Below are 13,365 nucleotides of genomic sequence, written 5' to 3'. Positions count from 1 at the left end.
CTCTGAAAATTGTCCGCTGGCGCTTCTTTTTTAGCTCTGATAAATTGTGCTGTTGAATTCACTGCCCCATTTACAAAGCACATAAAGACCGGTTTTAGTCAAATTGAGAGAATTCGTTGCTATACTTGGTGATATTTTGATCAAGCTGAGATCTTACTTTTTTGAAAAATTCGAATTATGTAAAAAGTTTGAAAAAGTTTCCGAAAAGGCTCGTTATTTTTGATTTTTTTGATAATCTGTTCATGGCAAGCCTCTATTTCAATATGAACAAAAAGCCATTAAAGAATTTTTACAAGTACAAAGTATCTAGGAATATGTATTATTTAAATGTAGAGCGTTTACGCCTGATAAGTGTGTTAATAAATACGCCTGAGTGGTTGTATTTATTATAAAATTAAATCATCTGGTTTTTCTGACCTGTCAAGAAGCAGGTGATGTAATGATCGTCATTGGTTAACTCCTGGTCTGCATAGATAATAGGTGAAATATCGATATACCAGCATTCCCATGGTATGTTTTCGTCGGTATGCTTTATCATGATAGCCATCCAGGCCTTGGGCTGATTCTGTTTAACAGCTTTGGCACAGTTATTCATGTTGTAGTAGCTTGCTGACATTGTTTTCTTCTGGTTTAAAACGTTGTCAGCGATTCGGAAACCAGTAAGGTAACCAAGAATGCATGGAATATCTGCAAAGTACACAAAGAGTGAGTAGATTTAATCGAACTCGGTCAAAATTTGGGTTAAAAAAATATATCTTGCCAGGATCTTGCATTTTGTTCAGTTATGTTGCCATGGCTCTTGCATTCCGGATAGTTATCTTACATGAGCTTTTAGAAGAATCGTGCAAGATGATGCTGCATGGTTGACCTCAGATTTCTACAAAACTTTGCATGATAACCACCCTTATTATTCAATCAAGCAAAGACTAATAGCAATTTAAATATTTTGGCATAAAAAGCAGTTCACGTTTTGTAATTTCAAGCTTGTGGATGCTAAAGTTACGACAAATATGTATACCAGCGATTATAATGAACGCGAGGTTGTTTTCTATTCTATAAGAATGGACAAAATTGGAACATCAAAAGTTTTTGTTCATGAAAAAATCAAGTCTAACATATTTTCTTATCGAAAAAAAAACAAATATTTTATAAACAGAAACATTTATTTTTAAACAGAAAAGAACCCAATAAATGAAATTCCATTATGCTGCCTTGCGGACATGTGAGTAATGAGATTGAGAGAAAATACAGCGAGGAGAACTTCCCAAATTGGCCCAACCGAAAATTTCATCATCTTTTCATAAAAGTTTGTCAAAGCTATTATCTATGGAACCGAAAAGTGGATTAAAAGCAAATATTCTTCACTAGAAAACAATGAGATCCGTGCATAACGCCATTAAGTGACAGGACAACAAGAAGAACGATAAAATTAAGCAAAACAAGAATCATGAAAGCATGCATTGGACTAAACGTTGAAACATTTACATGCAATATGAACCCCCCCCCCCACAAAAAAATTGCAAAACAAATCAAACTAATTCGCTAGAGAGACATACAATTATTTCATAAATAGGACCAATTGACAACAGAACAATAAACCAAAAATTCAATTATCCAAGTATCATTGATATTTTTTTAAAACAGGCATTCTCAAAGTCGTTAATTTTCAAATTATTGTGAATCAATCAATAACTTGAGTTATGTCTCGCCAGAAAAAATGGCTCCAGTTTCATTGCGATTAAAGGATATAGCAACAATTATAAAAGTCTGCACGAGCGGGAAATCAAAATTTGACTAATACTTTTGTAAATACATTTTTATATTAAAGTGAAACCTTGAACTGGAGACATTAAATAAGATTGTTTATGGTTAACTAAAAAATCGATTGATGATGTGTTTTGAGACTAAAAGGGAAAATGAGACAAAGGTATTCAAATACGGCAAAAACTGAAGAAACCTTTTCAACATTGTGTAAAAGTTTTGAGATATAAACAAGTCGCTTCTTTCCGTTTGGGAATGCGAGTTTACTGAGACCACTCAAATTTGGCTGCTCACTGACGTTTAAAAACTGAAAAAAAAGAAAGCAAAAAGGCCTTAGAAATTACATCTCAACATTAAAATACAAAAGTGTTGAGAATAGATATTTATCAGGACAGTTCCCAAACTGCAATCTAAAGACGAATAATGTAATGACTCCGCTTGAACTATTAAGTTGATAAAACAGTCTCTGATTGTCAAAAATTCTAATAACACAAAAAATGGGAGAAAAACGAAATAGAAGAAAATCTGAAATACTGAGAACTCCATTTTGTTGATAACTATTGTTGTTAAGGCAATTAAAACCTCACACAAGTTCAAAATTTTCTTGATATATGATCCTGAAATGCATACATCATTTTTGATTCGACGCAACCAACACAAAACAATTGAAAATAAATGAAAGTACGGTTAACAAATATCAAAAGGTTTTAGAGATCTAATGACGTCAATGTTAATAAAAACAGGTTACTGTATAAAAAAATTCTTTACTAATTAGTACTAAACATTGGATACTTCCGAACATTGTCTTTGGACCAGTTAACGAGAAAAATAGAAGTACAGAAAGTGAATAACAATAAACAAAAGAAAGACATATTTAGCTTCAATCTGAAAGCAACTAGTTATTTAAATCTCATTGCACGATAGGGTTTTCGAGTTTTCAGTCTCGGAAGATTGCACTAATTTTCAGTATTGTCATGTAGGTTGCCATTATCGTCTTATTTTTCATTTTTGAAGACATTGTTGCTCTAAAAACTTTCAGGATAAAAACCACTGAACAAAAATTAAAAGCCAAGAAATAAAATCTTCAAAGAATACTGATGGGACTTTGTTTAATGAGACTTAGTTACAAAGTCGACTAAAAGGACAACAAAATCAGACAAAAATAGCGAAAATCTATTAAATTGCATACTTTTGAAGCAATAAAACTTTTAGGTATCACATGAACAGAATAATTTCGTTAACTCTTTCTTTCTCTCTTGTATGACTAATGGTCCTACCATTTATGAGGTGTGGGAATAAATCAACAAATTGAAAAAAAATGAAGGAAATCTTTACAAAATTGTCCAAATACTGCAAAAATAGAATGAAAATCTAAAACCCTTCAGCAATAATTTTAAAATATTGCACAGTTTATTGTACGTCTCATTAACCCCAATGGGAATTGTCCCTATTGATACAAAGGTACAAGAGAAAGAAGAGAATAATCATAGACAATAAAAACAGACAATAAAAAGGTACAAGAGAAAGAAGAGAATAATCATAGACAATAAAAACAGACAATAAAAAAAGCAAAAACTTCACGAATACACGTAATGAAAAACTTTAGCCTCCCATTGATTGATCAAACATAAGCATCAAATTTGCATAATAGAATGTTTTCTCAGCTGCCGAAAGTCTCGAGCAAAAAACAAAAGAAAACAAAAACTTGAATAAATTTGCCACAAAAAGTTTCTATTTGAGAACCAAAATTCTGTTTTTGCACCAGTTTCTTATTTTACTTCTAACTTTTAGGTCTGTTCATCCGGCAAATTTGCAGAAAAAAAGCTAAAATAAGCCATGCCATATAAATAAGTTCAATTGAATTAAATGTTCAGTAAAAAAGGATCCTACAATTCAACCAATCATTGAATTTGAAGTGAATATTTTAATACGTAAACAGTTCAGCCATTTGTGCAAAATAAAATAGATAATTTAATACGTAAAAAGCTTACGTATCGAGTGAATGAAAACAGTGGAAACTAGAAAAATGATCGCAAAAATTTAAAAAAAAAACAATATCTCCTCGGAAAAAAAATCAAAATTCAGAAGAGCTTCTAAATAAAAATTTCTACACTCCACGTGTTTTCTATTGATATCACTCGTAACTTTCTGCGTCAAATATATAGATCAGTCAAAAAATTGAGCAGCGCATAGCCCCCCTCCTCTTCTCACCCAACTATGTAGGGTCAGAGCAATTAACCTTGAATGTCAGTTGAATTAGTTATTTAAAGATTGAATATCGGGGTGCAATGATAAAGGCGTAAAAGTAATAGGGTTTAAAAATTAGGGTTTGAAAATTAGGGCACGTTTTAAAAATGTTTAAAAATTAGGGTGCGCGATGAATATAGGGGGCGGGAACTCACGCTAAAATAATAGTTCAATTCATGATTTTGACTAGATAAGGATACATAGGTCAAAAAACATTTTGTGCATGACAAAAAGAAATTTGCAAAACCTCCACAAGAGGGATACTTAGGTTTAGGGCAAATTCGGAATACCCCTAAAAATTCAAAAACATGACCAAAATCGAAAAAACCGTAATAAGAATGTTTTTAAAGAAATTGATAACAGTTGTAAATAGCCTAATTATTGTATATAGGAAAAAATTTTTGATTGAATTTTTTAAAATAGTTCCTATAGTTGTTTTAATTTTGGTCTCAGACAAATGCAAATACATATTCATTTTATCCTTTAACAATTTGTGAAACAATTTTAACCTGACGATGAACGTAAACTTCGGAAACGTTTGTTTAAATATCGGAAGTAATTTTAATTTGACAAATTGATTTCATTTACATTATTTACTTTGTCAAATGTTTTGAAAACAAGGCCTAAAAATTGGGCTAACTGCAAAAAACTTTGAGACGAGTTCATTGTTTTAGTGCTTTAGCGAGTATGAATTTTATAGATTTAACGAGATGGTGCATAATTTGGCTGCACGTTCGCTTCACAACGCTGTAAATAGTCTCCCATATTCAAGCGAAAACAGTTTTTTGAGAAAGTTAATTCGGTTCCCGGATTCTTCTTCTGCAGAAATTCCAAAAACTGGTTCAAGGACGCAAGAAATCTCCTTCAGAAGTGTCATCTGAGCAAGAGGAAAGAGTTGGAAGTGTGGCATGACCTGATAAATAACACAATCTCACGTCACAGGTCAAACAACTACCAACCCTGCAGCGTGCCGGAGTTGAAATCGTTTCTTAGAACGAACAAAGACCGGTTCAGTGCTACTGGTTACTGTCGACGGATAGGCACAGAGGATATTTTTCAGGAGCTGCTGAAGTCTGAGTTACTGGTGCTAAGCGTAACCAAGCATCTGATTTCGAAGAGAAAAAAGAAGACGCAGCCAGGAGCTGCATCAGGAGGCGGGGTTGGGGATTAGGACCCTGGAGACAGTATTACGTCGTCAATACAATTAAAGAGGACTGCTCAAGAAAGGAAAAGGCAAGAACGTGGGCAAAAGGCAGAGGAAAGCGAGATCCAAGACAAGGAAGGTGCAATTGACACAGACTGAGGAGGAGCTCCTGAGCAATTGGGCTTCATTACCCCCTGTCCATGAGCTTCTTTGAGGTATGTGGTTGCTTCTACCAAAGATGTGGCTAAGGTATGTTTTGAAGAGATCAAACTGTTTCAAACTTTATCTTGATTACTTGAAAACCCTAAATAAGGTCACTAGCTGCAATTACCGAATTGAGTTTTCAAAACAATGCATTAGCAATAATATAATTCCGGACATTTTGAGGTTTTATGCCCCTAAAAATGAAATTTTTTCTGAACAAGTGGTGTACATTTTTCAATTAAAACTCCTGAAACAAGAGATAAAACGTGAGGAGAAAGGCTGCAAAGTGTTCAAGGAAAAATTTGAAACAGATAGGAGTAACTTTAGGGAGAATGTGAGACCAGAACTGATGCCATCCGTTGTTAGCATCATTAGGCGTCAAATGAGGAAACCCTCCGCAATGGTTCAAAACAGGCTAATGGAAAATTTGATAAACTGTCAGAGAGACAGGATAGACCACTGCGGAAATGCTCCCATAGTAATGTTGTGACAATGGATGGCCTTGAACTTCCAAAATTTGTACTTGACATCCTAACATTAGGACCGAGACACCCGGTGGGAGACAAATTTAATGAGGTGCACTTCCTTGCAGACGTAGACAATCTTGTACGCGAGAATAAAACTGAGGATGAGAAGTTTTGTGAAATTGAGGCGTCCACAAAATGGTATGCAAAAAATGTACGCGGAACCCCAATGGAAAGAAAGGTCAAAAAGTGAATGATCACCTAAAAGCCAATGATTTGCTGGCGGTACCATGATGTGCTGAACTCGGATCAGTTTCAAAAAATCAATGCAGTAAAAGATGAAATTGTGATCAAAAATGAAAAACAGATCAATAGCAGCCTACAACAATTAACGAAGCAAGGGAGATTAGTGACAAAATTAATCAAACACTCAGGTCAACAGGTTCACAACCAGCGAGGTTTTATGGCTTGGCAATGGTACATAAAAAAGATACGCCTCTCCGACTTGTTTTTTCGATACCTGGTAGCAGTTAAGAAAAATTAGACAGATTTCCGACATCATTTTTACAGAAATTACCGGGCGCAAACATTGAAACCAACACGCAGGATGCTAGAAAGGCCTTAGAGTCCCTCACTCTTGAAGATGACGAGCAGATAGTATCTCTTGACGTAAAAAATTTGTACACTAACGTTCCGGTTAGAGAGGCAATAGAAATTGCTCTAAGAGAACTCTTTTCAGTAAACCTAGCTCCAGATATCCCAAGGTCCGCCATGAAAAGTTTGGTAAAACTAGAGGTCCCAAATTTTCATTTTAAATGTAATGGGATCTTGTGTGTACAATCAGATGGTCTGGCTATGTGTGCATCATTGGCTGTAATACTAGCAAGCGTGTGGATGAAATTGTTTGAGGCATCACTGCAAAAACCAGAGCTCAGTGAAAATATCTCCAGATCCGACTACAACGGGAAGTGCAAACACTCTAACCAAAGAGTGATTTTCCGAGATAGAGGAGTAGAATGTGAAACATGCAAAAACTGGTTTCATGTAAAATGCCAACAGATAACGATTGAAGAATACGCCAACATGCAGGATGTTGTTTGGATTTGTACTTATTGCAGCAATCAACAGACATAGGGCGGTATTAGGAGATGAAATTGTTTAAAAGGTATGTGGATGATATTATCTGCACGGTTCGTGGTGTCCCGGACGAGCACTTAAAATTTGCAAATTCATTACACAACAAACTGCAATTTATCTTAGGAAAGGTTGACATGGAAGCGGATTTGGCTTTTCTTGACATTAACATAATTGTGAGCAGCAAAAACAATATTACCTGTCATTGGTATCAAAAACCAACTGACACTGGAATAATACGGAATTTTCGCAGCTGTGCACCGCTTCAGCATAAGAAAACTGTGATTAGAGGGACTGTTCACAGGGTTTTTAATGCAACCTCTAATTGGTTGGCCTTCGATCAGGCTCTTGAAAAGAACAAAACTTGCTGGACCAAAAATCAGTATCCAGAGGAATGGTCTTCAAAAATAGTAAAGCAGACTTTAGAAAAGATAATAAATGGCGATAAAGACCAATTGAGAACAACACCAAAAAAGCATCAAAAAAGCAAGACTAGATCTCATGATAAGCCAACAGTTTTTGTACAATACAGATGCAACCTTACTCAAAACTTTGGAAACAAATTGAAGCAACTTTGCGAATTGCAAGCGGTTTTTATAACGCGGAAATTAAGATCATGCTTCCCCACCCTGAAATCATCTTGCGATAGAGACCTTTTACATTTAATCTCATATAGAAATCCCACGTGGTAAGTGGTATGTAAGGAATGCAGTAATGTAATGAATCCCACGTGGTATGTAATGAATGCGGACCCATCCATGTTGGGCAAACAAGCTGGCATGTTACCACAAGGATAACAGAACATCAAAAGGAGGATTCACCGGTGGGTCAACATCTGATTGAATGTTGTGGCGCCACGAATGACATTGAATGGAAAATTCTGGACGCCTGTCAGACAGTAAAAGAGCTAATGACTCCCGAAGCTATATGCTTCAGCAAGCTGAAGCCGGCACTAAACACACGCGATAAATATGGGGGTGGAAATTCACGCTAAAGTGTTAGTTGAAACCATAATTTTGTCTTAATAAGGATACATAGGGCAAAAAATATATTGTGCATGACAAAACGAAATTTGCAAAGCCTTCATAAGAGGGATAGTTAGGGTTAGGGCAAGTTCGGAATACCCCTAAAAATAGAAAAAATTGGCCAAAATCTAAAAATCCGGAATAGAAATGTTTTGAAAGAAATTGATAACAGATGAAAATATGAGTTGTAAATAGGCTAATTAGTGTATATAGGAAAAAATTTTTGATTGAATTTTTCAGAATAGTTCCTAAAATTGTTTTAATTATGGTCTCAGACAAATGTAAATACATATTCTTTTTATCCTTTAACAATTTGTGAAACAATTTTAACCTGACGATGAACGTAAATTTCGAAAACGTTTGTTTTAAATATCGGAAGTAATTTTAAATTGACAAATTGGTTTCTTTTACATTAATACGAATTACGCTATCACTACATTTTGTCCAAAAAAAAACACATGAAACTTATCATTTGATTTTCGGATAATAGAAAAAAATCATCATTTTACCATGTCTGAAATGCGTCATGCCTGGCCCGATCGGAGGCCACTATTGTGTATAGGATACATTTCGAGCGTATGAACGTCCTGCGCGATGGTCATTTTGGTATTGGACCTCAATTTAGGGGACAAACTTTAAAACAGATTTTGGACCAATCCCAAATCTCTCAACCAAAGACTGCTCAACAAAAACGGTTGAACTTTGTGGGGGAAAAATTGTTATTAAAATCACAAACACTGATCTTTTTGAAAAGGAAAAGTAGTAGTTCACCACAAAAAACATGAGGCTTAACAAGCGAAAGAATTGTTAGTCTTTGAACATCTTTCCCCCCCCCCCCCCCCACCGTGGTCTTGATCGAACTATCTGCACACAAAAAAATGTCATAAAACTTTATGAAAAAGGCGCTTTTCTGTGGGTTTTATATAAATAAACTGGTAGTAAGGTATAAAAGTAACATGAAGTAATTGATTTCCTGGTTTAAAATTTTACTAACAGATGGGTCGGGTCTGATTTTCTCCCTAAAAATAGTTATTGTCTTGGAATACAAAAAAAAAGAAGTTAACTAAAATTATTTTCAATAATAGTTTTTTATCGATCCAAACTATGATGACAAAACAGAAATCATTGCCATATACTGCTTTTATCCTTTAAGTGAAACTGGAAGAAACAATTTTTTTTGTAAAATTAAGGGCCTTTCAAGTGATCGTATCTCAGTTGCTTTATTCCAGAAAAAAACTGGATTTTAAAATCCAATTTAAAAATTATTGAAAACTGATTTAAAAACCAAATTACCAAGGTGAATTTTTGCATTATCTCTGAAGCAGATCAGTGAAAATAGCTGATTTTATGAGGTTGCTAACAAAAATAACTCATCTGTTTCTAAGGCATTAAGTTGCTTACTACCGTATACACCTAACTCATTAATAATTAGAACAGAACCTGTGGTACTGCAATTGAGAACCAGGGAAGCTAATTGTTTTTAAACAAGTGTAGTGTTGTTATATTTTAAATCTTCTGTATATTTTTATAGAGCACATGCTATTGAAGATCAACTTGAAATACTTCAACGATCATACCACCTCTGATCAGACCCATTTGAAGTTCTAGAATGAACATGCATTTGATTTTTTGTGCATTGGCCCTGGTCATGACTCAGCGGACCAAAAAATAAGATTATGTCCAGACAAAGCAGACCCAAAAAGGGTTAGTGATTAGACCAATTCTGGCGCAACCCAACGTTTTGTCCAGACTATGTTCTAAGGTGGTACCTCTTTGCGACTTAAGGGGTCTCTGTTGGGAGGGGTCTTGGAGTTCCAGAATTGGAGAAAAGGCAGTGTTTCTCACCAATTTGACAGACATCTGTGAGCTCCTCGGATGCTCTCCCGTAGTTTCTTGGGTCTGCTTTAAGGTATTTGCATTTACCATCATCAACTGACACTCCGTACTTGATAACATCTGCCTCCAGATCTTAAGAAAAACAAACTAGCGTGATTAGCGAATTGCCTATTAAAAACGAGAAGTAATTTAAATTTTATCGCTCAATCGTCTTACTTAGTCAGAACTAGTTTGAAGTCCTCATCAATACTTTTCCCGCAAAAATACCTTTCGTTCGAAGTAATAAGTGCTTAAAAATTTTCAGTTCAAAATTTAAGACTTGTCAACTCTTGAAGTCCTCGCAAGTTATGGCAAATACTGGCAATACGTTTTGAAAACATGAAGTAAAAGTTGTTGAATGAATAATCAAATATATAAAGTTCTGCCCTGAATAATTGAGTACTAAGAAACCTATACATCTGAGGTCACTTTTTGGCTGATTTTGCCCAAACATGTTCTATTGAACCCGGAAGAAAAGTTCATGATTGAACATGTCAGGGGGAAATCGGCCAAAAGGTGGCCTCATGTTTACAGTTCTTAGTACTTAAAAGTAACGCTAGCCGCGTACCTTTTACAACACTCTCTGTATCGCAGGTGGTTATTGCGTCATTGGAAATGTATGTTCCGTCTGGGCCATGGTCAATGCTGTGCTTCAGGACTCTCCCAGTCCATATCCCATCGCTAGAATTGCAATAGTCTCCCCTTAGACTGCCTAAACATTTCACACGTAGACACAAGGCAACTGGGTTCAATTCTCTCACACACATAGTTGTATATATTTTCACTATTTTGATTAATCAACGATATGCGAAGGATAGTGTAAGCCACGTAACCAAGGAAGGGGTCTTTCATATGCGTCAGCCAATCAAAGTGAATAGTGTCTATGTTTTGTTGCAAGATTTTATTTCACCCAATGAGATCTAAAGGAGTTCAAAATTTTTGTTCAAAAATGTGGATGTTCGAATCTAGAAAGCTATAGAAATTGAGAAGATGGGAAGTGGAGGAATTCTGTGTTCAAATTTTGCAACGAATAGACAGCTCAATTATTACTGACTCTGATTTGGTCTTTGGAAAAACTTAAAAAATGATAGGCGACCCGGGATCAATTAGAACCATCTTTCGGCCAATTTAAGGCTTTCAAAATATTCGGACATTTCTTCTAAAAGTTTTTCATCTCGGTTCAGTCTCAGTCGAACTTTTTCGACACTTTTGTGAGAAAATAAAATCTGAGGAAATTACGAAAAACTATTTGGTCACTAAAAAGCTCCTTACATTCTAGGAACTGCAAAAAATGAAGATAAATGTCCTACTGTTTCGTTTTCGGCTCGTTGCATTCACCGAGGATCCAATTGTGAAAATGTATTTGATTTCGGATTCGTTTTTTAATTTTTTTTAAAAATATTAATGTCCTAAAAATTGCATCTAAAAAACGAAAAATTACAAATATGTTAAATTTTTAACACTCAATATTGAACTAGAAGAAACTTATTGCACGGAAAACGTATACAGTTAAAAGTTTTTGTTGAGGTTTTTTTCAGAAAAAGGGAAAGATCAGGAGCAAAATAAAATTTTTTCTTCTTTATTACAAAATGGTTAAATCTGCAGAGCCGGATTGCAAATAATGCTGCAAAAATTAAAAACTTTGGAACACTTATTTTCTATGATTTTTCCCTGTTACCGAACTTATTTTTTTTAATTAGCACCATGCAGCGAAAACTGAAGTGTGAAATCTCAAGATGTTCTGCATTCCTTCGTCGAACCAAAATAAATTTTTCACTGCATAGACGTTTATTTAATCTCTATAAAAAGACGATATGGTAAAAGCATACGATACTTTCATAATTGATAGTTTTAAAGATAATATTATACAGAAAGACTCGACAAAATATCTCAGAAATAGATATAAAATAGCTTAATCTGACCATTAGTTTTGTAATTTGATAAAAAAAATAATAAAAAAAGCAGAACTGAAATTTGAGCTTAGCTCAAATGGCACGTTGATCATCAAAAGTTTTCCACCAAAAAATACCACCGAAAAAAATGACTGTTTATGTTGTTTCCAAACAACACTTTTTACTTCTTTCAATCAATCGAGTGATTCATGTCACTTAACAATAGAAAAATTAGTTTTCGCCTGTATGTCAAAACTGGGTGCTTGCTATCAGGATTATAATTAAAATCGAAAACTAAAACAATTTCAGCAACTGTCTCAAGTTAATGTGTTGTGGACAAGTTCAGCTCAAATTTTGTCAAATTTGATATCAGGTAACGCAATTTTTTTTTCTCATTAAATGCGCAGTTTGAACAGAGAGTGAAAAAAAGGTTTTGGACAAAAACTAACCGAAAACGGAACCTCAATTACTCCTCAAAAAGCCGTTATTTTAAATTCTCAATTAAACAATCTTCGTAAGAAAGGCATGTAAAGAGACCATTCATAGGGTTCTACGCAAATTACACTAATTGACCAAATTTATTTAAGGAAAAACCTCTGATTATTTTTTTTTCATAAATCAATAAATGTTAGAAAATCCATAACTTGTGCAAATACTTGTTGATAAAACTAGTCAAAAAACTTAACATGCCCTCCATGTAGTCAGAAGAGAGATGAAATTGATTTTCTTGACCCTAATTGCTAATATAGCCCAGCGACAATTGTGTACAAAAATAACTGAAGTTGTTATGGCAAAAATATGAAGACGTGTTAGTTTGATTGCACTTGATGATTGAGCTCCCTTCTGCATGTTAATTATAGACGATAGTAGGATGACAATCAATACCAATAAGTATCAGAAAGGCGACTATCTACAAGAACAAAAATGCTACAAGCTGAGGGGTTTAGTGTTTTGACACATGGGCGTGTGCGGCCAAGTGCCTGAGACAAGTCCTTCGGGAAAGACATCGTATGAAAGATAATAAAGATGGCAACTGTGCAGGGAACGGATTGTGTGATAAAAGCATAATTTCAAAAAGTGCTTTTTTTTACCGTTTTTGTCTATTTGACTAATTTCTTGCTCCCTCGAGGTTTTTAAGACAAATTTTCATACTTCGTTTAAGGGCATAAAAAATTCCGCTTCACGTTTTTAACCAGCTTCTTTTACGTATTTTTGTTCCGACCCAATCATATGGGGGGGAGGAACTATATACTCAAATGGGTTTTTTTTGTTCTGTGAATTTTCGCCGACCGATATATTCATCGCAGAAACTTATGAGTGCTATCATTAAAAAGCCCGTCCAGCGTAGATTATAGAATTAAAAAGATTTTTTCGAAATTCATTTTTTACAGGGAGTTATCGAGCTCCAAAATTGTGTGATCAATCTGGCGTTTTTGTTCACTTTTTCGGTTTTTTTTCACTTTTCCTATAGAAGTATGTGTCATATCACTGAAAAGCCCTTTGAAATAGATTATATAAGTATATTTTTTTGAAAAATCCCTTTTCAGGTAATAAATTTTTTTAGTTATCATATTGACATTTTCGTGGTGTCAAAGTGACCATTTGAGAAAGAATTTTTT

The 13,365-nt window shown here is 34.6% G+C and overlaps 1 protein-coding gene across 1 annotated transcript in view; it reads right to left on the bottom strand.

The window, feature by feature from the left end:
• Positions 1–417: 417 nt before the first annotated feature.
• Positions 418–13,365, bottom strand: part of LOC142355817 (uncharacterized) — a gene marked incomplete at both ends in the record, with an annotated part of 32,791 nt that continues 19,843 nt past the window's right edge. Inside the window, 3 exons of the mRNA XM_075407862.1 lie at positions 418–687; positions 9,825–9,947; positions 10,423–10,566. Of these exons, the coding sequence (XP_075263977.1) occupies positions 418–687; positions 9,825–9,947; positions 10,423–10,566 (537 nt within the window). The remainder of the gene's footprint in view (positions 688–9,824; positions 9,948–10,422; positions 10,567–13,365) is intronic.

Source organism: Convolutriloba macropyga, unplaced genomic scaffold (genome assembly GCF_964194025.1).
Source record: "Convolutriloba macropyga unplaced genomic scaffold, txConMacr16.3 SCAFFOLD_1600, whole genome shotgun sequence".
Classification (NCBI taxonomy): Eukaryota; Metazoa; Xenacoelomorpha; order Acoela; family Convolutidae; genus Convolutriloba; species Convolutriloba macropyga.
This window is presented reverse-complemented; position numbering and strand designations above follow the sequence as displayed.